At 33.2% G+C, this 26,752-nt stretch overlaps 1 protein-coding gene, 2 non-coding genes and 1 pseudogene across 3 annotated transcripts; 2 read left to right on the top strand and 2 right to left on the bottom strand.

Annotated features, from left to right (window-relative positions):
• Positions 1 to 4,306: 4,306 nt before the first annotated feature.
• LOC148765359 (U5 spliceosomal RNA) lies at positions 4,307 to 4,427 on the bottom strand. Its single transcript, XR_016030003.1, has one exon. It is a non-coding gene; the product is annotated as a U5 spliceosomal RNA (small nuclear RNA).
• Positions 4,428 to 5,692: 1,265 nt separating this feature from the next.
• On the bottom strand, positions 5,693 to 5,888 carry LOC148765358 (U2 spliceosomal RNA). Its single transcript, XR_016030019.1, has one exon. It is a non-coding gene; the product is annotated as a U2 spliceosomal RNA (small nuclear RNA).
• A 4,205-nt stretch (positions 5,889 to 10,093) lies between these two features.
• Positions 10,094 to 11,162, top strand: LOC105964129 (uncharacterized; annotated as a pseudogene).
• A 6,689-nt stretch (positions 11,163 to 17,851) lies between these two features.
• On the top strand, positions 17,852 to 22,424 carry UNE5 (thioredoxin family protein). Its single transcript, XM_012981168.2, has 11 exons — positions 17,852 to 18,223; positions 18,621 to 18,705; positions 19,326 to 19,423; positions 19,549 to 19,604; positions 19,867 to 19,984; positions 20,081 to 20,108; positions 20,196 to 20,287; positions 20,815 to 20,971; positions 21,059 to 21,183; positions 21,269 to 21,368; positions 22,063 to 22,424. The coding sequence occupies exons 1-11, from the start codon at positions 18,069 to 18,071 to the stop codon at positions 22,135 to 22,137; spliced, it is 1,089 nt and encodes a 362-aa protein (XP_012836622.1). The 5' UTR covers positions 17,852 to 18,068; the 3' UTR covers positions 22,138 to 22,424.
• The last annotated feature ends 4,328 nt before the right edge of the window (positions 22,425 to 26,752 follow it).

The following is a 26,752-nucleotide window of genomic DNA, read 5'->3' as shown; positions in this document are numbered from 1 at the left end:
TGGTAGAAATGTGTTGTCACTGCCTTAGTAAGCTTAGTAAGTACTGCTCCCACAATTTCATGTTCCAGGAAAAATAATAAATTAAATCAAATTGCTCACAATACAAAATATTAAAATTCAAGAAACCAGAAACAACACATAAATCACAAGCCAAACAGCAAAAACAAGAATATTAGGACACTAAAAGGGACAAACAACAAAAACAATTTGAGATTCCATTTCCATCAGCTCCTTTGTAGTACCAGTCACAAGCCAAACAGCAAAAAGTAATTTGAGAGAAAATTTAATTATGGTTTTTTCCCCTTATTTTTAGTCAAATTAGTCGAATTATGTTTTTTTCAAATTATTTTCTCTTCTTCCGGTGCTGTTTTGGCGCCGTTCCGGCCGCGTCGGGGCCATTCCGTGGCTCTGTCTCGCCCATCCCACTATTTTCTCGGCGTTCCGGTGAGTCACGGTGAAGAAACCGTTCTGATTACGGATTCCGGAACATAGTGCACTTCAAATTAATAAATCATAATTTAACACTTCAAATGTATTATGTATAGTACAAACATTTATGATAAATATATAAATACATAACAAAATAATATTCAAAATTCATAGCTCAACAAAAAACAAATGCAATATAATTGTTGAGTTAAGAGCTTTCCTCATGTTCAACTTCATCTTCTTTATCAGTTCTCATGAATTATATGTTTGTCGACCAATATCTATGAGGTTATGTTATTTTATTCAGGGTAGTTCAAGAGATATTCGACAACTTATACTACGATAATCCATCCCAATGATTAGATTTTGTAGTTCTTTGCTACTTTCACCATCTAACAGTTTGTCGATTAAATATTAAAATATGTACTAACAAAAATAAATTCATAAATTAATAATTTATTAGTTGATGTATAAAATAATAATTATTAATTTATTGGCAATTTAATATTCCAATAAATTAATAAAATTTTGTTGGTCTCACCTGTATGTGCAATTTATAGAGGTTTAACTGTATATAGGGATGGCAATGGGTACGGGTTTGGCGGGTCTTGGACCCGGAACCGACCCGTTTGGGGCAGGTCTGGGTCAGCTAAATGGTTCTGGGTCGGATAATGGGTTTAAGTTTCTAGAACCGGATGGTTCTCGGTCGGGTTATGGGTCTTATTGGAACCGACCCGTATATATATATATATATATATATATATATATATATATATATATATATATATATATATATATATATATATATATATATATATATATATATATATATATATATATATATATATATATATATATATATATATATATATATATATATATATATATATATATAATTTCGAGTTTCATTTATCAAACTATCAATTTCCATCTTGTCTATTCTCATTTACCTATTTTCACTATTTTATTTTTCGAATTTTATTTCTCGTGAGTAATATTTATCACTTGTCGACCACCGCTAATTTCTTGCATTTTGAATTTTACTTATTATCGAAGTTAAATATAATTAATTGTAATTTTACTATTCATGTTATGTCACTTGTAGAGATTTTTTAAAATATTTTATTTTAGTATTGAAATTATTTCGTAAAAATATCCAAGCAAAATGTTATAAAAATTAAAAAATATTAAACTTTTTGTATGTTAATCGGTCTGGCGGGTCGGAACCGTTTAGTTAGGGTTTGGGTTGGGGCGGATCTGGGTCTAAGCTAAAGCGGGTTGGGGCGGGTCTTGGGTTTATATATTTTTCGTGGATCGGGTCTTGGGTTTAGGCAAACCCGGCCCATAACCGACCCGTTGCTATCCCTAACTGTATAGTGGATCTATCTAATTTCGTTAAGTTATATTTTTTTTTCAATCATGTTTTACATTTTCAAATTATATAGTTAACTATTCATGGTTAGTTGTATTCTTTTTTTTTTTTTTAGCTTATCTTCGGCGACATTTCGTAGGAAAGGGTTTGAAGATACTTATAGTTGACAAAGATGAAAATATTTTCAATTGTACAACAAATGTTATTTATAAAGAAGTACTATGAAATATCAGATAATTAATTTTGTATATTTTTTTACATTATTTATTATGTGGCACTTAACTTTTGCATCATTTAACTTTCAAATTATTTTGCAGCTTGTGAAGGTGCATTTAACATTGTCAATATACTGTCGTTAAGTTATAATTTTTGACATTAAGAACAGTAATTATTTCACCAATCTTTTTTTCTTCATTATATTTAAGTCCTTTCAAGGATAATCATAATGTACAACAATTTGTGTTCGTTTATATTGTTTTTGAGTTATTTGTTCTTTTCCATTTTTCTATTTCGATATGCTATAGTTTTCAATTTCGTATATTTATTGTTTGGACTTCTCTGTAAAACAAATGATATCAATTTATCTCCTTCATTATTTGATCATTTTCTTGTGTACACATTTTGGAGAAAACGAATATGTTGTTTCTCTAAGAGACTTTTGCTGCATAATATATATTCAATCATGTAGAATGTATATTCAATTAAACTATTACAAAGTTTTATTATTGGTGAATGAGAAAATATAATTAATAAGCTCCAATGCAAAATAAACCGAAGACTGCTTCCCTAATTTTCCAAATTTCACTTAGGTTCCATTTGGATGAAATTTGGGGAAAGGATTTGAAGGAAAGATTTGAATTGACCCCAATTTGAAGTCATTTGAAATCCACCACTACTCTCCAAAAATAACTAAGAGTAGTGGGGATTTATAATCAACCTGAATTCCTCAATCCAAACAAGTCCAAGTAATTTATTATTATGAATTTAAAATCCATCGAAATGCAACGGGAAAATTGGCTAGATACCCCGTATTATGGACTTATATATGTAGAGATCCTAGTTGCTAGATAAATATAGGTATATGTCCTTTATCACAAAAAAATAATATAAATAAAATAAAACAATTAGTATATGGGCATAAACACCCTCAATTAATAAGAAAACAAATCTCATATATCACTCCATCTCTCTCCAATCATACGAATCTTTCTTCCTATATAATCTCTCACCTTTCTCTTCCTCTCCATCTCGTGTCTCTCGCTTTTTTCTTCTGATTTTTTTTTTCTTTTCGATCAACACCTTTTCGATTTTTTTTCCGATCAACTTCTTTCTTTCTCTATGCGCTTTCTCGATTACATCTGTTTGATTTTTTTCCCTTTGGAATTCGAATTCTTTTGGATTATGTTATAGGGAAGAAAAAAAAAATGGGAGCTTTACATTATTAGATAATTTTTCGGTGAAAGAGTTAAAAGCGGACAACAAACATAAATTGCTCCTTGCTTGCACAAAGTGAGTTTTTTTTTCTTCTCGTTTTGTATTTATATGTAGTGAGTTTATAATGTATGTTTGTATTTCTAATTGATTTCGGTTCAATAAATAGCAAAAAACAAAAAAAAAAAAAATGAAACAGCAAAATCAAATTGCAGCATTAAACTTAAACTGAAAATTGCAACCGATAACAGTAGATTTTGTTGCAAACTACAGATTGCAATTTTTGCATTGATAGAATATTTTTATAATTTTATTGTTGTTTTTTGCATTTTTATGATATGTATGATATTTTTGTTTTGTATTTAAAATTTTTATTATTTGCATTTAGATATTGCATATCATATTTTCATTTTATTGTTTGTAATTAGATGATGCTGATTTTTTTACTTGTTCGGTTTGTTATTTGCATTTGGCGAATTCATAGGTAGTTTGTTGTTTTAAATATTCAAGTTTTAATTATTAGTTTGCTATTTGCATTTTACAGAGTCATAAGCGGACACGACGGTTGTGGCAGTGGCGCGGCGTTTGAGCGATGGTGCGTTTTTTACAATAAACAGCAAAACGGCACAAATGCAAATTGGGAAACAACAAATCGAACGAAGGAAAATGGAATGAAGACAAACTGCAAACGACCTTATAAATTGCAAACGCTCAGACACCCAAACCAATGGAAGGCTTCAGAATTTTTGGAGATTTTAGTTTTGAAGAAACAAGGAAGAAATCGATATAAGAGATTTACAATTCTAACTTTCGAATTTGCAGTATAATAGGGAGAAAAATAAGGGATTTGATTTTGAAGATTTATTTTACCATATATTGATAGGGGTATTTTTGACAAATTACAAATAATAAAATCTGCTGAAAATTAGAGTTTATTAGATGGATTTTAACACGCATAATCTCTTATAGGAGGACCTATAGCAAATTGCCCCAAATGCAACGCATCCTTAACAAAACATAACTACAAAATTAGACCCAAATCACAACTAATATATTAAACTAGAGTTGGGTGGGGTCACTCATTATAGAGAGACACCCTACAAAAAGTGGCGTATGCCGCTTGAATTGCGGAGAACACACGGTATTCTTTAGTAAAAGGCGAAAGAATAGTTCGCTATGTGTTCACCGTGCGGCTGCGTGCCTTACAAACCCCGAAGGGCTTCCCATTTTATATTCACTTCTCTTTTCCATTATAAGAACTCTTTATCGATGTGGGACAATAATGAATAGCCAATTTGATAAAAAAAAAACACTCGGCTGCTTTCTGTGACATTGAATATTAACATTTCCCCTTGGATTTATACTCATGACTTTACAACTTTCTATTTATGTTTGGTTTTCGCAGAAATTATGTGCAATGAGATGCTCTGTGTCTATTGCATGAACCCAGTAATCCTTAACTCAAGCTAATGTGTTTACTGCTAAAGAAGAGTCTCTCATAATTAATTTATTTTTCAGTTAATTTATAGGTCACTTTCTCCATCGAAAGTGACCTATACTATCTTAATTAATTTATTTGTTAAATGGAATAACATAGAGAATGCAGTTGAAGTACTTTCTTACATGAAGAGGAATAATTTGGTAGCATATGTTTGTACTTACGGTGTCTTGATAAACGGTTGGTGCAATCAAGGAAATATGAAATAAGGCATCGAAAGTATTCGAAACGGTGGGCGAAAATGAAAGTCGAACCCAATGATGCAGTGTACAATACAATGATCGATGGATACCGAAGAGAAGGGAAGGTAGGATGATCAAAAGGGGGTTGATGCCTAATGTAGCTATCTATAGTTACAACATGACAATCCAACTACTTTGGGGTGATGAGAAATCGGAAGTAGCTCAAAATCTTGTTGCAAGTATGGTAAAGTTCGGTTTAGAACAATCTAGTACTTTTTCGATAATATGCACAAAGCGAAATCCATCAAATTCTTGATTGTCCAATATCTGCGCAGTTGGTTGTTACTTGTTAGTATTTAATATCTGACTTGTAAAATTTCACATGGAGAGAATGCAACTTCCTTCAACATTTTCTGGTAAGCTCACCATGTTTTAGGATATGTTTCTTATTGATAACCGAGCGCACGAAAGTTATCGTACTTTTGTTAGAAATTGAAATTTGCTGTAGTTAAGTTAGTAACTGATTTTTCAAGATAATAGCTTGAGATTCATACTTGTTGAAATATTTTGGCAAATCGGTAGATTAGAATACTCACTGACAATTGAGACTTAGTAAAATTGTTTGGCTCAATATTTTCAGCGGACTTGTAGATTAGAATATGTTCTGAAAATTAGATATTGTTAAACATAATTATATTTTGCTGTAATTAATTAATTAATTAAATATATTGCTCAATACAAAATCTGAGTCAACTACGTTAAATTATTCAACTAGATTCGGTGGGGTGCGCCAGGCCCGTGCAGTAGTGCAACACATGGGCGACGCTCAAAGACCCAGACAGCAAGCTGCCTTAATGGAACTTCCCCCTTAAAAAATTAATTTAATATCGTGTGAGCCAATGGCTCACATATCAGATATTAAACTGATAAGAACAGATACTACACTTGATCTTAGCCAAAAGGCCGAGAAAGGTATGAGCTTCTACAATAATAGGCCCTCTTCTTTTATAATCTATTTCTCTAGCGTTTCTTACTATTATAACCGATGTGGGACGAATAACAAACTCTATTCTATACTATTACTTCCTTTTTTTTTTTTTAGAGAAAATTACTTCCTTGATTTCTTCTTCACAGCCTCTGGGCACTGTTCTCTTCTGACCGTGTAGCATCGTTCATCCACAAGGAAAGATCAAATGATATATACAGCAGAACCTCGGTAAATTAATAATCTCGCTTAAATAATATTTTTTTTCGGTCCCGACTCGAGGACAACGTTCTAAATTAATAATTCGCTAAATTTAAATGATAATACACATTCGAAAATTTTAAGAAGCCCCATATAATATATAAATTAATAATGCATAAAAATAATTCTTGAATTACATGGTACAGTACATATTTTATAGATCTATAAAGGGTAATTTAATTGTCGTTTGTTTTTTGTTGAAGTTCACATTACCATCAATCTCGTCCCTTTCTTTTCTTAATACGGTTAGAACTTTCGGTATAATTTTCTCATAACTCAACATAAAATAGTTATATACTATTGCGGCATTAAGAGCTTACGTTCGTGCTACGGGCTATAGATGCATTGATCTAATCGTGTAATGAATGAATGATATACACGTAAAAAAATTAAAAAATATATATTTTTGAAAATGATAATAAAAGTAATTTCATAAATTAATAAGTTATTAATTAATATATAAATTATATAATTATTAATTTATCGATAACTTAATATTTCGCTAAATTAATGAAATTTTGATGGTCCCAACTATATTAATTTATAGAGGTTTAACGGTAGATAGTTTTGTTTTTCCTTTCTTTTTTAATCAAAATATACAATAATCATAACTGATCAAGCTAATATTACTTATGAATAGGGATTTGCACGGGTCATATACCCGCGGATTCTAGCAAAACCCATCATCGACCCGTCAGTAGCGATCTTGATTTTAAAGAATCAAACTTGTCGGTTTTCAACTGATTTAAGATAGGCGGGCCCATGATGGGTTTTTAGTAGAACTCAACCTTTACGGGTCGAAACTCATTATCGTCTAGACCAAAACTCGCGGATTTTTCCCATTTTAGGACCTAATCCTATTGATAGATTTATTTGTCCGGTCCTAGTGGCACGGTTCGTCACGGGTTTGACGGGTTCAACGGGTTGATGAGTCTGGGTTCAACGGGTTAATGAGTCTGGGTTGATGAGTCCGACTTGCTCATTCCTACTTATGAATCACTAAATAATTAAAAAAGTGTGCATTTTATTATTACGAATGTTCTAAATTATAAATAAAATCAACCACGCTTGGTTGATTATGGTTTGCCAAAGCGAGAAGTGATGCATCCAATATTTGCAGTTGCACGAGCTTGGTAGCATGAAAGTGGGTCCGATGTTTGTACTTACAATGTCTTGATCAAGTCCGGTTTAGAACCATCCAATACTCTTCCCATATGATGCATAAAGTGCTCGAAAAATGCAAATTAATTCCGGAGCGACAATGGCCCGCCGACAAGGCTTTTGATTTCTTTGAAGTTTTTTAACTTGTTGACAGATGTCTGCCTATTCTCTTTTAACTTGTTATGTTAAATGTTTTAAATTTCTCATTTTTTGTGATGATGGTCTAGTGTTTTTGTAGCAAATCGGTAGATTAGAATACTTACTACAACTAGTACTACACCAGCGCGATGCACGGGATATTCATTGTAAAACAAATATTGACTAATAAAAAAGGTTCTCGAAATAGTAAGATCAATTGTTTATATGTAATACAAAGAAATATTAAAAAAAAAAAAAAAAAAAAAGATAACTAATTAGTATTTTGTAAGTGACGAAATAAGTCGAAATAAATGAAAAAACTAAACATGGAAGGTTTTAATTTCCACATACAAAGAGCGAATATATTGTTGGTCCCAAATTTTAACAACCATAATGAGATATGAACGTTCAAATCTTGAATTTGATTCAAACAATCAGTGTTATTTTATTTGATACCAACCGCCCTAAACGCATGCAACAAATCCAATACAATTCAAATACCTGCATATGTTGTACAATGGTCATACGAAATATGTAAATTGTTACCAAAACTAATACCAATATAATTGCTTAATGGCATAAAATCTTTGTAAAACAATTACCTTCATGAAATATAGTGAGCGGTGTTCATAGCAAGTTCGTAGTACAATTAAAATAAACCTACAAATGAGGAATAACAAAACATATAAATAATAGATAATAAAGGTCGTCATTGAATACTGTAAATTTTTTTATATAAAATTACCTTCATATACTCTGAAAAACTTCCTTGTATACAACATTATTTGTAATGTTGGCCGTATCACCAGATTCCGAGTTAATCAAAATCTTTATACCACTTCGACTCTTAACTCTCGAGAGTGCGACATAGAGCTGTCTGTGACTGAAAACAGATCGCGACAAGTACATGCCTACATGAGAAAGTATATGTCCTTGACTATTACTGATTGTCATTGGCGAATGATAACACCAGCGAAAACTGACGTCGCTGGAATTTAATAGGCAATGCAAAGTTGGACGGTACCAAAGTCATTCTAGGGATGAACATCATATCACCAACATGTTTACCATAGAGGATCCTGCAGTTCAGGACGTGTTTTCCCATATTAATAACCTGAAGCCTTATTCCATTGCACAATCCTCTGGCCTGATCAATATTTCTGATGAGCATTATCAATAACAACATCACTATCAGTATTAGTATGAGTATGAGTATGAGTATGAGTATCAGTATCAATATTTGTATCAATATATGTATGAGTATTGGTATGACTATTGGTATGAATATTATTAGTGATATTAGTATTGGTATTAGTATTAATCAAGGTTTTAAAAGGCGGTTATCGGGTTCGTGGCGATTAGGGACCGCCACACGATAAATCGGCGCGGCGGTGATTTATCGGAGATAAATCGAAAATAAATCGGTTTTTAAATTTAATGTAATATATTTCTAAATATTATTTGTAAATACTCAAAATATATATAAAAATAATATTTAAACATAATTCTATCCTATCATTCATATGTTATTATATAATTCTAATTATTCAATAAATAACAAAAAAATAAAAATAATTAGATCATAATATAATAAAAGATTCTTACGAAATACAAATATTACACAAGTTTTTCGCACCAACAATTAATATAAGCATAACAAAGCTTAAACTCATATTTTGGGTTATCGCTAAGTTCTTCTTTCTTGCAGTACATTGCGGGGTAGTACTTGGTTTGGTTTTGGAAGTTGAAAGAATTGAAAAAAACAAAAAAACAAAACCTATCTTCATTTTAATTTAAATTCAAAAAAAAAAACAAAAAGAAAACAAACAAACCGATTTGTTGACCGATATATCGGTTTGACCCGCAAAAAACTGCCGCAAACCTCCTCGCCATAAAAAAACCAATATTCCAAACCGCCTCAAAAAAATCGTAAAGTTTTATAACTGATACCGATGTGGCGGCCGATATATCGACCGCCACAACCGTTATTTAGAACACTGATATTAATAATAGTATTAGTATGAGTATTAGTATCAGAATCGGTATCGGTATTAGTATCAATATCAGTATCAATATGTGTATGTGTATCAGTATGTGCATTAATATTAGTATCAATATTAATATCAGTAGCATTATTAGTATCAGTATCAGTATCAATATCAATATCAGTATTATTATCATTATTAGTATTATTATTAGTATTCAAATTCATATTAGTCTTGGCGTATTAGCATTAACATTAGCATTAACATTAGTATTAGTATTAGTATTAGTATTAGTATTAGTATTAGTATTAGTATCAGTATTAGTATTAGTATTACTTTAGTATTAATATTAGTATTAGTATTAGTGTTCGTATTAGTATTGGCGTATTAGTTTAAACATTAAATATTCGTATTAGAATTGACGTATTATTAATTATTAATATTAGTGTTGATATTAATATTAGTATTAGACTATTAGTATTAATCATCGTATTAATATTAGGATTAGTATTAATATTAGTATTATTAGTGTTGGTTTTAATATTAATATTAGTATTGGTATTAGTATTATCAATGTTGGTTTTAGACTCAAACCTGAAGTTTTGAATATACATATAATCTAAAGCACTATTCACTTTATGACACAGTGTTATGGCAAACATCACCAAGCTTGAGTTCGCTGCTCTAGATATTTCTGGAAGAAATTATCTAACTTGGATCCTTGATGCTGAGATCCATTTGAATGCCATGAACCTCGGAAATACCATTAAGGATGGTAATGAGGAAAGTGAACAAGATAAGGCAAAACGAATGATTTTTATGCTCCATCATCTCCATGAGGGCTTAAAATCCGAGTATCTTGGGGTAAAGGACCCTGCTACTCTATGGAATAATTTAAAGGAAAGATATGATCACCAGAAGAGTGTGATACTTCCTAAAGCTCGATATGAATGGATGCACTTGCGTTTGCAAGATTTTAAATCTGTAAATAAGTATAATTTTGCCATGTTTAAAATTGTTTATCGATTGAGATTATACGGAGACGATGTCACAGAACAGGACATGTTAGAAGAGACATTTACCACTTTTCATGACTCTAATATGCTCCCGCAGCAGCAATATCGTGAAAGAGGTTTTACCAAATACTCTCAATTGATTTCTTGCCTCCTCGTTGCTGAACAGAACAACGAGCTCTTGATGAAAAATCATAACTCCCACCCAATAGGATCACAAGCATTTCCAGAATTAAATGCACAATGTTTCATTCCCTGAAGTGAATGCAAACAACTATAATCCTGGTCGAGGTCATGGCTGCGGGCGTGGGTATCGCCGTGGTCATGGTCGACATCAAGATCGTCCTAGAGTTGCACCATACCACCCGAAGTGGAATAAAAATGGTGAAAAACAAGACAAGGGCAAGGCTTTAAAATTTGGCCATCATAATAATCAAAATGAGAGTTGCCATAGGTGTGGAGTGAAAGGACACTGGTCATGTGCCTGTCGTACTCCAAGGTACCTTGTTGATTTATATCAAGCATCCATCAAGGGAAAATGAAAAGGGAAAGAAATCAATTTTACTGATTTTAGCAACACCGAGAATGACCATATTGATCCAATGGACCTTACCCATTTGGATGTTGCTGATTTCTTTCCCGAGCCAAGTGGAGAAATTGATGGGATCAAATTTCATGGTGATGATGACAATGATGGCAACAAATAGATCAATCACGACTGATCAAGTATTACATTTATGTTGCATTTGAGTTAAATAATGTTTATCTTTCCATTCCCTAAATGAGTTCGAAATAATTTCATGTGTGGTTGGTTGTTTGATTGATATAAGAAAATAAATTTCATTATATCTTCTTATATTACTTATTTTATTCCCAGAAAAATAGAATATAATGAGTCCGTGAGCAACCTGAACGATGGAGACATTTGTTTGGTTGACAGTGGAACAACACACACAATTCTTCGAGATCAAAAATATTTCTTGAGTTTGAAATTGGCAAAGGAAAGTGTTAGTACAATTTCTGGTACTACCAAACTAATTGATGGCTCCGGAAGAGCTAGTATCATTTTGCCTGGTGGAACGAATATTTTGGTCAAAGAGGCTTTGTACTCTAATAAATCCAAAAGAATCTTATTGAGTTTCAAGGACATACGTCTCAATGGATTTCATATCGAGACTATGAATGAGGGGAATATGGAATTTCTTTGTATTACAACCAATATTTCCATGCCAGAAGCATGTTAAAGAGAAACTCCCAGTTTTCTCATCAGGGTTGTATTATGCGACTATAAGCGTAATAGAAACAAATATTGTGATGGACCAGAAGTCCAATGATCCGAAAATTTTCTCTCTTTGGCACGATCGACTTGGTCACCCAGGATCGACCATGATGCGTCGAATAATAAATAATTCATATGGGCATACTTTAAAGAACCAGAAGATTCTTTTGCCCCATGAATGTGTATGCATTGCATGCTCACAAGGGAAATTAATTATAAGACCATCTCCAATGAGAATTAGTAGCGAGGCCCCAACATTTTTACAAAGAATTCAAGGGGATATTTGTGGACCTATAGATCCACCTTGTGGACCATTTCGCTATTTTATGGTTCTATTTGATGCATCATCTAGATGGTCACATGTATGTCTATTGTCAACACGTACTGTTGCTTTTGCTAGACTTCTTGCTCAAATTATAAGATTAAGAGCTCAATTTCCTGATTATCCTATCAAGACTATTCGTCTTGATAATGGCGGTGAATTTTCATCTCAAGCATTTAATGATTATTGCATGTCAATTGGTATTGATATTGAACATTCAGTTGCCCATGTACATACTCAAAATGGACTTGGAGAGTCCTTTATTAAGAATTTGCAACTGATTGCTAGACATTTGCTTTTACGGTCTAATATACCCACTTCTATTTGGGGACATGCAATATTACATGCTGCTTCATTGGTCAGGATTAGACCAAGTTCATTTCAGAAGTATTCACCGTTTCAACTTGTTTCTGGCCAGCAGCCATACATTTCTCACTTAAAAATATTTGGTTGTGCTGTTTATGTTCCAATTTCTCCACCTCAGAGAACAAAAATAGGTCCCCAAAGACGAATTGGAATTTATGTTGGTTTTGATTCCCCGTCTATAATTAGATACATTGAACCCCTGAAGGGTGATTTGTTTAAGGCAAGATTTGTTGATTGCCATTTTGATGAGACAATTTTCCCGCCGTTAGGGGGAGAAAGACCGTCGATTCAGGTTGAACGGCGTGAAATTACATGGAATGTACCGTCTTTGTCTCATCTTGACCCACGCACAAATCAATGTGAGAAAGAAGTAAAAAAGTATAATCTATTTGCAAAATATTGCAAATCAATTGCCGGATGCTTTTACCGATATGAAAATGGTAACAAAATCTCATATACCCGCTCTAAACACCCCGGCACGGGTTGATGTCCCTGAAGGGCAACATGAAGAGATAATGAAACCTCGCATGAAGCGTGGGCGCCCTATTGACGCAAAAGATAAGAACCCTAGAAGGAAAAGGGTAATAGAAGTAAATTCTCCTGAAGAGAATATTATCTGTGAACAAGAAAGCGCTATGAAAAATGTGACTGATCAGTCTAAAGTACATGATGCCCCTGGAGAGGATCATGAGAAAGAACTTATATCCGAAGAGATATCTTAAAACTATTTGAATACCAGAAAAAACTGGGGTAGAAATAAAGTTGTTATTGATAATATTTTTGCCTATGGGGTTGCAATTGATATTGCAAATGAGGACCCCGAACCAAAATCTGTCGAAGAATGTCGACATACAAATGATTGGCCAAAATGGGAAAATGCTATTCAAGCTGAATTAAATTCCCTTGAAAATCGTAAAGTATTTGGACCAGCAGTCCAAACACCAAATGGTGTAAAACCCGTTGGATACAAATGGGTATTCGTACGAAAACGAAATGAGAAAAATGAAATCGTGAGATATAAAGCACGACTAGTTGCACAAGGTTTCTCACAGAGGCCCGGGATTGATTATGATGAAACATATTCCCCCGTTATCGATGCAATCACGTTGAGATATTTGATCAGTTTAGCAGTCACAGAGAGGCTTGACATGCCCCTTATGGATGTTGTTACTGCATATCTTTATAGATCATTAGATAGTGATATTTATATGAAAATCCCTGAAGGATTTAAAATGCCTGAAGCATTTAAACGAAGGTCTCGTGAGTTATACCCAATTAAGTTGCAACGATCCTTGTACGGTTTAAAACAATCTGGAAGAATGTGGTATAACCGTCTAAGTGAATACCTTGTTAAAGAAGAGTATATAAATAATCCAGTTTGTCCTTGTGTTTTCATCAAAAGATCTAATAGTGGATTCGGTATTATTGCGGTTTACGTGGATGATCTAAATCTTGTGGGAACTCCTGAAGAACTCACAAAGACCGCAAACTATTTGATGAAAGAATTTGAGATGAAAAATCTCGGAAGGACAAAAATTTGTCTCGGCCTACAGATCGAGCATTTGTCCAATGGAATCTTCATCCATCAATCAACATATACAGAAAAGATTATAAAATGATTTTACATGGATATATCTCATCCTTTGAGTAGTCCAATGGTTGTTCGATCGTTGGATATAAAGAAAGATCCATTCCGCCCTCGAGAAGAGAATGAAGAATTACTTGGTCCAGAAGTACCTTATCTTAGTGCCATTGTAGCACTAATGTATCTTGCAAATAACACTAGACCTGATATTGCTTTCTCGGTCAACTTATTAGCAAGATATAACTCTGCGCCTACTAAAAGACATTGCAATGGGTTTGTGGAACAACTGATATGGGTTTGTTTTACTCAAACATTTCAGAACCCCAAGTAGTGGGCTACAGATGCCGGCTACCTTTTTGATCCACATAAAGGCAGATCTCAGAGTGGTTACGTTTTTATTTGTGGTGGTGCTGCAATTTCATGGCGTTCAGTGAAACAGACATTGGCAGCTACTTCTTCAAATCACTCAGAAATTCTGGCATTGCATGAAACCAGTCGCGAGTGTATATGGTTGAGATCAATGATTCAACATATTCGATAAAATTGTGGGCTGACTTCAATACGAGATACACCCACAATACTTTACGAGGATAATGCCACTTGTATTGCACAAATCAGAAACGGCTACATTAAAGGTGATAGAACAAAACATATATCACCCAAGTTTTTCTACACTCACGAGCTACAAAAGAATGGTGATATTGACGTTCATCAGATACAATCATGCAACAACTTGGTAGATTTATTCACTAAAGCACTGCCAACTACAACGTTCAGGAAGATGGTCCATAGTATTGGAATGCGTCGACTCAAAGACCTGTTGCCGACATCAAGGGGAGCGTGATCATTAACTCTAACACACTGTACTATTTTTCCTTCGTCCAAGTTTTTATCCCACTGGGTTTTTCTTGGCAAGGTTTTAACGAGGCAGTGTCTCACGATCGCAAGCTTCACATGGATGTGTACTCTTTTTCCTTTGTCCAGGTTTTTCCATTGGCTTTTACCGAAAAAGTTTTTAACGAGGCATATTACTCTATAATGATGGACATCCAAGGGGGAGTGTTGTAAATGCATTGAATATGCATTAAGTGGATTTCCAATTAATAAAGAGTTTTTTTTTTTTTTTTTTTTTTTTTTTTTTTTTTTTTTTTGAAAACAAATCATTTTTATTTGGCATCATTCGCTATACTCAAAAGGAAGGTTCTCATCTTCAGTACAAGATAAATCCACCTTAGCGGCTAACAAATGAGCTACTAACCATTAATGGTCTTTAATTGAAGTACACTCTTGTAACTCTTTGGACATTAATCTTCTTTGTACTATAAATAGATTAGTTTGTAAGACACAAAAACACACTTGAATATAAAAGAAAGAATAACAAGAAAAGTTTCTATTATCCTTACATTTGATCTCTCATATTCTTGTTTTACTTAATTTTCTTTAGTATATTTATAACAATTTTCCATATTTATGTCCATTATTTGAGAGAATATTTTAGTTTTCCCAATTGCTCCTCATTTAATAGGAAAAAAATGAATTTTTAATCCACAAACTATATAATAGTGATACCAGAAGTATTAAAAATACAAATACACACACAAAAAATAAATAAATAAATAAATAAATAAATAAATAAATATACCAAACCTTGATTTTGTTGAATTTTCGAAAGTGTTACTATTTTCTTATATTTTTTTAACAATCTAACAATTTTTTTATTTTATTTTTGTTGGTAAGTTTGACTTATAACTAATTTATATATTTTTTAAAAGTTTCTTTCTACATTGGACATTCACTGGATATTCCCTTTTTTTATTTTTTTTAGGGTAAATTACACCCACACCCCTGAGGTATGCTTAAATAATTTTAAGGTCCCTATGGTATTGATAATTACACTCAACCCCCTGAAACGTAGTTAGAAATTCTAACGGGATAATGCATTGGCTACATTATTCCGATAGGGTTCTAACGGACTGTTACTCTTAGCTAGTGGTGGAGATAACATAGAGTTATGGGGAGTTATGTGGTGACATGGCTCCCCCAATATGTCTTAAATCACCCATAACTCTTTGTTATTTTCACCACTTCCTGAAACCAATAGAGCGTTAGAACTCTATCGTAATAACGTATCCGATGCATTATCCCATTAGAGTTTATAACTACGTTTCAAGGGGGTGAGTGTAATTATCGATACCACAGGGACCTTAAAGTTATTTAAGCATACCTCATGGGTGTGAGCATAATTTACCCTTTTTTTTATTATATATGATAATTACCTTTATTAGCACAATCATCATTTAGTATTCTCTTTACTAATTTATTTAAACTTTATAAATTTAACAAAAAAAAAATTTATAATTGTGTTTTTAAAATTTCATTAGTTTACACATTTGATTCCTCTAATGAATTGTTATGCTGCATAATTTAGAGTGACACTACATTAACTTTGTAGAGTAAAATATGTAATATTTCGTGTACAATTAATTTGATTAGTGCACAATCTAAGAGACTATTTTATTATTTCGAATAAAATCATGCCTTTTTTTTATTGAATAAATTTGAATTAATTTCTTTCACAATGAAGAAGTGGAAGAGACTATGTAATCTCAAGACAGGGAGTAAGTGTTGCGAATGATATTTGAAAAATGCAAGTATTACACAAAAATAATTTAAAGGAGCAAATATTATATATGCTGAACTTTTAGGGTGCAAAGTGTAATTGACCATAAAAGATTTAAGATGTTCCAAAATTGTTTGAAGGAAAATATGAGGGGGGTTGGTAATCATTTCACTTGCTACGATGACAATGCCATAAACTTTTTGTACACGTGGCTCTACATGATAGGTTGGACCTTGTCACAGTGACACATTTTCGCAACTATAGTCGTTTCTTGTACAAAGTTTGATTCGGTCTTTTTATCTTTATATTATATTGTTATTGTATATTGGATTTTCAATGTAAACAATAATATCTATTTTCAATGTTAACAATATTATACATATGACAAATATTATGTACTAATTAAATAAAATATAACATCAAATACCACAGTTTGAGATTAAAATTCAAAACTTCTGTACGTAAAAAGCTACTCATTAAATAAGGGGAAATTGGGGAAAATGATACTTGTTAGTACAAAAAAAGAAATATATTATACATTGAGAAATGAAAATGTTTTTCTCAAACAAAAAGAAAAAAATAAATGAAAATGTACAATAAAATAAGGGTAAATTACAAACACCCCCTAGGTATGGTCAAATTACAAAACCCCTCCTCTTGTTTGGATAATTACATCTACCCCCTCAACTATGATTTTTTCTTACACCTCCACCCTTATGGTGCTAAATTCAACATAATCATCTAAATTCCGTGGAATGTGCTCTAGTTTGTATTCGTTTTGTGTAAAAATACAGTTTCAGATGCACCACAAACTGATATATACAAGCTAAAAATCACATATTATGATCATCTTGCTTCCTAATGTAGAGTTTGAATGGGATAAAACGGGTACAAAAGTGATAATATTCCATATAACCTCGAAGATTCCACTAAATTTGAGGAGTTGAGGGTAGTTGTAATTATCCAAATAAGAGGGTATTTTTGTAATTTGACCATACCTCAGGGGGGTGTTTGTAATTTACCCATTAAATAAAACATCCTTAGAAAAAGATGGTAAATAACAATTAACCCCCCTGTGGTTAGAGTTTTTTGTGCATGACCCCGTTATACTTTTCAATATAAGCATATGACCCACCCTGTAAGTTGAACTTTATACACACGACCTTTTAATACAAGCAGATAGCCCTCAAATAAATGACATTCCACTGGGTAAATAATTGGAAGATGAAATTTTTTAAAGTATAAGGGGGTCATGTGCTATTTTGAAAATACAAGGGAGTAATGTGTACAAAGTTCAAACTAAAGGGCCATAAATGATATTTACCGAAGAAAGAAAAAAGAGAAAATTAAAAAGAAAAACGTAGAATAAACCTGCAACTATAAATATCAAAGTCCAATAGAAAAAAAAAATCAGTTCAACAAAACTAATACGAAAAAAAAAATGTCGAGATCGCGAATCTGCTTAGTTTTCGTCACTCTTACGTTGTTGTTTGTCGCTTCGGCATTTGCAGACGACGTCGTCGTTCTTACAGAGGAGAATTTCGACAAAGAGGTCGGCCAAGATCGGGGTGCTCTCGTCGAGTTCTACGCTCCATGGTACCATTTTTTTTTTTTTAATTTTTTTGAAGATCGAAGTTTGTTTTTTGAATGGGTTTTGAAGTATGCTGGTTTTCTCATTTTCTGCTTGTTGTTTACCTTTGGAATTTTTGATGGGTTGGAGATTTTTGTGCTTGATTTTGCTTTTGATTTAGTGTGTAGTAGATCTGTGAATTTTGAGCACGAATTTATTGATCTATAGATCTGATTCAGCGATTATTTATTTATTCGTAAGAGTTCATTTTATTTGAATCAAAATCGATTAGAAAATTGTAATCTAATAATTAGTGAATATTCATTTGAAGTTGAATCTGGACTAGTTTTTGTCGAATTGTTGCTGCCTTTAGGATTGAGTTGTTTTAAATTTAATGATGTAATAATGTTCCTTCTTGTACAGGTGTGGGCACTGTAAAAAGCTTGCTCCCGAATATGAAACCCTCGGTGCAAGTTTCAAGAAGGCAAAATCTGTTGTAATTGCCAAGGTGAGCGAGCGCCTATTTTTTATTTTCGTAGTTTTATTATGTTCATTGTCTTGGACTGTGTTTTTATGCCAAATTTGTTGTTAATCTTAAATAAATTTTCGTATATTTCTTTCCTGGAAGTCTCATCGACGCGGATGTTTATTGCAATGGTTCAAAAGTATTATTATTATATTGTGATCCAGTAGTAAACTTCTACTGCTACGTTTTTCACTCATTTTGTCGAAGCTGTATATGAAGGTAGGTTATGCATAATGATTTTAATTGTAGATGGGATTTGCTATTCTTTTTGGCCTAAACTACTCACAGTTGATTTTCTTTCCGGGGTTCTCTTTGTTATTTCGATATTTTTATATATTTTTTTTCTGCATGCAGTTTTTAGTTTGATGAAATGTGCCTAATTCTGGCTTAAATTATAACATATTTGCTATTGATTTGTTCTTGAATTATAGCTTTTAAGCTCATTCGAGGGTTGTTCGTATGGAATTGATGTTAATAAAACATCTTTAACTTCACTGGATTTGCTAAAACAATTTGCTTCTTTACTATGTCTCACTTTGATTTATTATTTGTAATTTACGGACGCAAAATAATGCTCTTGATTTCTGCTTCTGCTATTTTAGGTTGACTGTGACGAGCATAAGAGCGTTTGCAGCAAGTACGGAGTTTCCGGATATCCCACCATCCAGTGGTTCCCTAAGGGCTCCCTCGAGCCAAAAAAGTGAGTTTCATTAACCGATTTTTTTTTCCGATTTCTTCCTTTCATTTTCACTAATTTTGGTTTTTATAATCATTCAAGTCTTACAGAAAGTTTAGCTTTAACGAATTAACATGTTGATTTATTAGGTATGAAGGTGCACGAAATGCCGAAGCCCTTGCTGAATATGTAAATACTGAAGCAGGTAAATCTTTTTTGGTTAAGGCTACACTTTTCATCCATGAGATTAACTATGTACCCCTTTTTCTTAATGCTACATTTGATATATGACGTGTTCGAATACTTTAATTTCTCATTTTTATTTGATCTTCTGAAAAAAGGTATTACATCATCTGATATGCAATCGATGGTGACATAAATACCTATGATTGGAGCACAAAAAAATAAAAAGAAAATCATAATAATATGCAATATTTCCCTGTTCTTACCCGTACAAACTTTTTCAGGGACGAATGTCAAGATTGCATCAGCCCCTTCAAATGTCGTGGTTCTAACCCCGGAAAACTTTGAGGAGATTGTACTCGATGAGAACAAGGACGTACTTGTTGAGTTCTATGCACCATGGTTAGTTTACGTCTTGTGATGCAATTTGCGATGCGCCGTTTGTTGGGAGTGCATTAATTAACGAGGCTAATAAAAATTGTGCTCTTAATTTTTCAGGTGTGGTCACTGCAAGAACCTTGCTCCTGTAAGTGCAGTACGGGCTCATTAGTAAATTGAAACGACTGTTGGATAAATTATTTAATTACTAACTTCATATCACGTTTACATGTAGGTTTACGAAAAAGTTGCAGCAGCGTTCAAGCTGGATCAACATGTCGTCATCGCAAATGTTGATGCAGACAAGTACAAGGATATTGGAGAGAAGTAAGTGCTAAGAAATAGTTGATTCTTGATTTTTGATGCATAACTAGTTTCTACTTCTCTTGTGGTTGTCCTGTCAATTTGACTATCAGACCCCCGAACCTATATTACTATTAGGCCTCGTTTGATAATCTTGATTAACCCTGATATATTATTATTCAAGAACAATTTTGGATTTAATAGCATGGTCGAGGCTTCTTACATTATAAATGGAATGACAAATATAACCCTCTATTTGGTAAAATATTAATTTTTAGGCATGGACAAATTTGGTGATACAAAATAATCACAACTTCTAATACATGCTATGAAACATATATATATATATATATATATATATATATATATATATATATATATATATATATATATATATATATATATATATATATATATATATATATACATATATATATATATATATAACAGATCACTTGTAATACACGAGTACATATTGCATCCATATCTTATGTAACCACAACCTTCCAATGGAACGTGTTTGTCTTAATCATATATCTTCCGCAACGCAGGTTTGGCGTTAGTGGTTTTCCTACGCTGAAGTTCTTCCCAAAGAACAACAAGGCTGGTGAAGAATACGACGGTGGCAGAGATTTGAACGAATTTGTTACTTTTATCAACGAGAAGTGTGGAACTAGCCGAGACCCAAAGGGACAGCTCACTTCCAAGGTCTGTAGCACAGTTACCGACACAATTTTTTTTAATTATTTATTTAATTATCTCTGATTAATTTCTCTTTTTTCTTTTTCCTCCTAGGCTGGTATCGTTGAGGCCCTTGATACCTTAGTGAAGGAATTCATAGCCGCATCGAGCGACGACAAAAAAGCTGTATACAAACGTTTGGAGGAGGAAGCTGATAAGTTGACGGGCCCCACTGCAAGGTTTCCTATTGTATCTTTGATCACTCGTATATTGACATTTTAAATTGCTTGGTTCTAATTTTCTTCTCTAATTTTTTTTTTGTAGATACGGAAAGATCTACGTGAAGGCTGCCAAGAGCTGCATGGACAAAGGTTCCGATTATGCCAAGAATGAAGTTCTACGTTTGGAACGTATCCTTGCCAAGGTAAATCCTTGTCCCGTGTCTACACTTTTCTGTGATTATATAAGTTTGTTTTTCGTCATGTTCTCCTTGATTTATAGCTGGAAAAAGTAGTAGTTTAAAGGGTAAATTACAATCACCCCCTGAGATATAGTCAAATTACGAAAACCCCCCTCTTGTTTGGGTAATTACAACCACCCCCCTCAACTATAAATCTTTTTACACGTCCACCTTTGCGGTTTCAAATTTAGTGGAATCTTCAAGATTATATGGAATATTATCACTTTTGTATCCGCCTTATCCAATTCTAACTCCACATTTTAAAGCAAGATGATCATAATATGTATTTTTCTGCTTGTATATATCAGATTGCGGGGCATCAGAAACTGTATTTCACACAAAACGAGTACAAACTAGAGCACATTCCACGAAATCTATATGATTATGTTGAATTTGACACCATAAGGGTTGAGGTGTAAGAAAAAATCATAGTTGAGGGGGTTAGATGTAATTATCCAAACAAGAGGGTTTTTTTTCGTAAATTGACCATACCTCAGGGGTGGTTGTAATTTACCCTAGTTTAAATTAGCCTTCAATGAGTCTCCCTTATTGCAAATATATATCATTTTACGAGCGTATATGTAGCCTTTGTACCCGAGAAGTAAATATTGCGTAAAAATTGTAAGATTGTTTTTTTTCATCATTGTTGTGGATGCAGTCAATCAGCGCAGCGAAGGGTGATGAATTCACACTAAAGAAAAATATCCTGTCAACCTTTGCTTCCGATCAGTGAAGATTTGCAGCTTATTGATGGATTCTTGTGTTCTTTCTGGAATTTCCACTGTCTGGAAAGTAAAAGTCGACTACGAGGAGCGGGAGTAATTATTATTGTTTCCACCAGTTAACACAAGGACCGGAGAAAGAAAAAAAAAGTTAAAATTAAATACTTGTTTCCGACATTTGCAATAATGTAATATTGGACATAGGGGTTTTCTTGCTTACATTTACGACTTCGTTTTTGACAAGTGAATTAGTGACAGAAAAAAGTTGAGAGCTAGTGAAGAATTTTCCGTTATTTAAGCTTCTGTGCTGTGATTTTATGTTAGTTTGATAGTTTAGCTTTCAGCAGCATAATTGATTTTTTTCCAAATCTTTTGCATCGGCCTGAAGAGGGATTGTGGATGACATTCCGTTGTCAAATTTCTTCCTACTTTAACTGAATATAAAAATATAATGAACATAAAAATAAATAAATACATATAGTTTTTTTTGACATTAAACTAAATATTTACGTAAAAAAAATGCCTCTAAATAATTTTCAAAATTAAGAGATAATCATAATTGTGTCCGTGTGGTGAAGAAGAGAAAAAAAAATAATTAATAGGGAAGACACATAGTGTAAAATTTATTCCTATTTTGATAATCTTTCCTCGTTTTAGAACTCTCTCCTCTTTAGAACTTAAATAAAATTAAAAAAATAATATACATTATTACCTAATCATATAAGAATGGGGTTTGAATTTTTATTCTCGGTAGTAGTAATCTAGCAGATTTTAAAGGAAAATTAAACTACCCAAGTTAATATTTAAATAACAAATTTCATATATATATATATATATATATATATATATATATATATATATATATATATATATATATATATATATATATATATATATATATATATATATAATGGAACATGTAAAATTAAAAGGGTAAATTACACACACCCCCCTGAGGTAAGCTTAAATAACTGTAAGGTCCCTGTGGTATCGATAATTACACTTAGCCCCCTGAAACGTAGTCAGAATCTCTAATGGGATAATGAATTGGATACGTTATTCCGATAGGGTTCTAACGGACTATAGGTTTCAGAAAGTGGTGAAGACAACAAAGAGTTATGGGGAGACATGGCTCCCCGAACATTCCCGAACATTTCTTAAATCACCTATAGCTCTTTGTTGTCTCCACCACTTTCTGAAACCAATAGTCCGTTAGTACCATATCGGAATAACGTATCCAATTCATTATCCCATTAGAATTTCTGACTACGTTTCAGGGGGCTGAGTGTAATTATCGATACCACGGGGACCTTACAGTTATTTAAGCTTACCTCAGGGGGGTGTGTGTAATTTACCCAAATTAAAATTATTGGGGGTGCAACAGCCCCCCCTATGCATATAGAGGATCCGCCCCTGAGGCTAGGGGTGTGAACGGGTCGGGACGGCTCGTTTTTTGGCAAACACTTACCGATAAATTTGGTTTTTCATAATTTAATGTAAGATCGTAAAGAAGTTCAATGGCGGATTGAGGTTGTTAACAGATCTTTAAAAAAAAAGAATTTCAAATATGAACTTTTGCATTCTGAATACTATCCCAATTGACATACCTCAATTTGTGTAAGAAAAATAATTGCTGAAGATGTTTTCCCAATGCATAGTTGTTAATGTTATGTATCATTCTACCAAGATGTCTCACAGATTTTCTTATAAATTTTATTTTATTGGAGCATATGTAATTCTTTGTTGGTTGAGGTATCTTGTCATCTCAGCAAATTATTCATGACATTTTTTTCGAAAAATCAATATCATAGCATTTTTCTAAAACTAAACAAAAATAAAAATTAATTGCTTCATGGTATATCTTGTCATCTAAAAAGATTATTTATGATTTTTTTTTCTAAATTAGTATCATAATATTTTTCCAAAAAAGAGAAATAGAAGAGAGATTTAATTGCATGATGGCATATCTTGTCATCTGAAGAGATTATTCACCATTATTTTTCCCAAAAACAATATCATAACATTTTGTCAAAAGGAAAAAAAAAAGGAATTTTTTTTAATTACTTTACGGCATATCTTATCAGTGGAAACAATATATTATCACCCATGTCGCACTCTTTCCTCCAGAAATACATCACCCGGGATCTTATCACGCATGAATACATTTGATCACATATTTATGTGTAAATAGTTTCTTCCCATGACACAAATATACCAACTCAAAATTATAGAAATACTATTTTTCATAGCACAAACTATGGATTATTTATTCGGATAGTTTCCACAAGAAGAGTTAACGTATTTTCAATCATCAAGTTTGTCATCCACAAAGATGAAGAGTTTGTTTCCACTCGTATCGAAAGAGACTCAAGAGATGCTTAATTTTATTCCTCGAATAAATCATGCATATACAAAACAATCATCACAACAGTAGTATATTAATCATGATTGTGAAGGAAACCATCAACAAATTATGGAATGATTATTTTTATGATAATTTTATTTATCTTATCGCAACGTTTTAGGATGCACAAATAGATATTTTCTCGCATTTTGAATGATGGTGAAAATCATAACTCATACTTCACCTAGAAAAGATGCTCGTTGCATCGTTGCCCTATCATCAACTCAAAAAATAACAGCTACATTTCGTATACTTGCTTATGAATTTTCTGCAGATTATTGTGATCAATTTAAAGATTGGGGCATGACTGCAATAATGAGCTTAAAAATATTATGTTCCTCAATAAGGACAGAAAGAAAAAAAAGAAAGAATTAATACTTGTTTCCGACATTTACAATAATGTAATATTGGACATAGGGGTTTTCTTACATTTACGACTTCGTTTTTGACAAATTAATTAGTGACAGAAAAAAGTTGAGATGTAGTGAAGAATTTTCAGTTATTTAACCTTCTGTGCTATGATTGTGTTCGTTTTTATCGTTACATAGTCTTATGGATAGTTTAGTTTTCAGCTGCATGATTCATCTTTTTCCAAATTTTCTTTATCGATAGTCGGCCTGAAGAGAGGGATCGTGGATGACATTTTGTTGTCAAATTCTTCCGACTTGAACCTAGACCTCTACTCTAACAGTAGATGCTCAGTACCAACTCTCCGAACGAGGGTTGGTACTACCTCAATTAACATAGCTCAATTTGTGTAACAAAAATAATTGTTGAAAGATGTTTTCCTATGCATAGTTGTTAAAGTTATGTGTGATTGAGAAATTGTTGTAATTTTTGAATCATTGCCGAGGAATTTGAAACCAGTTGAGTTTCTACCAAGATCATCTCACAGTTTTTTTATAATTTTTTTAATGATTTTTTTTTTCTTTTTCTTTTTCTTTGAGGCACAAGGATTTATTAGGCCTAATTGGCTAAAGCTAAGGGAAGGAGAATTCCTCCATTACAGATTGTTCCAAGCTTTGTGGCAAGAGTGTGTGCCATCTGTTACCACTTCACTTGACAAAAGAAAAAATACGAAAATCATAAGATCTAGCTAAAATCAAGCAGTCCTCAACATAAGCTCCAAACGACGAGGGTATGGATTCTCCATCATTAAGTGCGTTAATAACTTGCAAGCAATCCCCTTCCAATATAATCCAACTCCAGCCTTTTAACCTCGCCCACAAGATAGCTTCAAGCGCCGCTTATGCTTCACAGTCTACCGGGTGTGATTGACCCGAAAACTTTCGAACTGCCCACCCTCGACATTCTTCCTTCCAATCGCGTGCAATCATTGAAACTACATGATAGTTCTCTCCGTAGGGTAATGCCGCATCAAAATTTACCTTGATTGAACTCTCTGGTGGAGGTTACCATTTAACCGGAAAAGGATTCCTCGTGATGGTTGTTCTCGCAAGCAGGCTTGTTGGAATTCATTAAGATGAGTTTTGCTCCAGCTAATTAGATCTTCAGCCCGTAGCCCCACCTCGTCGTGCAACTTGTTGTTTCGGGATTCCCAAGTCTTCCACACAATCTTCATAGCCAGCAAAAACTTCTCCCCACTCAACTTGCAACGCGCATTCTCCATCCACCTCCACATCGAGCAAAATTGATACAGTAGCCTGAGAATGAAGGCCGACGAGCTCCATACACTATCCATGTTGCAACATATCTGAATAACATGCAAAATGGTTTCCCCTGCTGCCCAACATCTCAAACAGTTTGGAGAAGAGGCGATTTTCCGACGGAAAAGTTCAGCGCTCGTTGGGAGGATCTCCAAGCATGCTTGCCACAAAAAAATTCGAATTCTTGGCGGAATTGGAAGCTTCCAAATCGTATTCCACTTCCAAGTTAACTTCCCACTATACTCCCCTTCCACCATTTCCATAGTTCTTGCTAACGAAATAGGTATGTGCAGCAACATTATGGTAACATGATCGCACCGTAAACCATCCCTTGTTGGAGTAGTGCCAAATCCACCTGTCTTCCGCTCTTCGACTTCCAACTGGAACTGCCAAAACCCTGTCTCGATCAACCTGCCAGAACACTTCGTCAATGAGTTCAACTTTCCATGATCGGGTATCTTGGTCAATGAGGTCTGACACCCTATCAGGAAAGCTAGTCATCACCGGTGGTGTAGTCAGGACTTCAAAATTCCCGTGTTCACAAAAGGATCGAAC

Source organism: Erythranthe guttata, chromosome 14 (assembly GCF_056151865.1).
Source record: "Erythranthe guttata isolate IM_541 chromosome 14, IM_541, whole genome shotgun sequence".
Lineage (NCBI taxonomy): Eukaryota > Viridiplantae > Streptophyta > Magnoliopsida > Lamiales > Phrymaceae > Erythranthe > Erythranthe guttata.
Note: the sequence above shows the minus strand (reverse complement) of the source record. Positions and strands in the feature narration are given on the sequence as shown.

Excerpts from the sequence above, each read along its gene's own strand:
- UNE5 (XM_012981168.2), top strand. The coding sequence starts at position 18,069 with ATGTCGAGATCGCGAATCTGCTTAGTTTTCGTCACTCTTACGTTGTTG. Across the intron at positions 20,109-20,195 it reads ACTGCAAGAACCTTGCTCCT|GTTTACGAAAAAGTTGCAGC; the intron begins GTAAGTGCAGTA and ends GTTTACATGTAG. Across the intron at positions 20,288-20,814 it reads TACAAGGATATTGGAGAGAA|GTTTGGCGTTAGTGGTTTTC; the intron begins GTAAGTGCTAAG and ends TCCGCAACGCAG.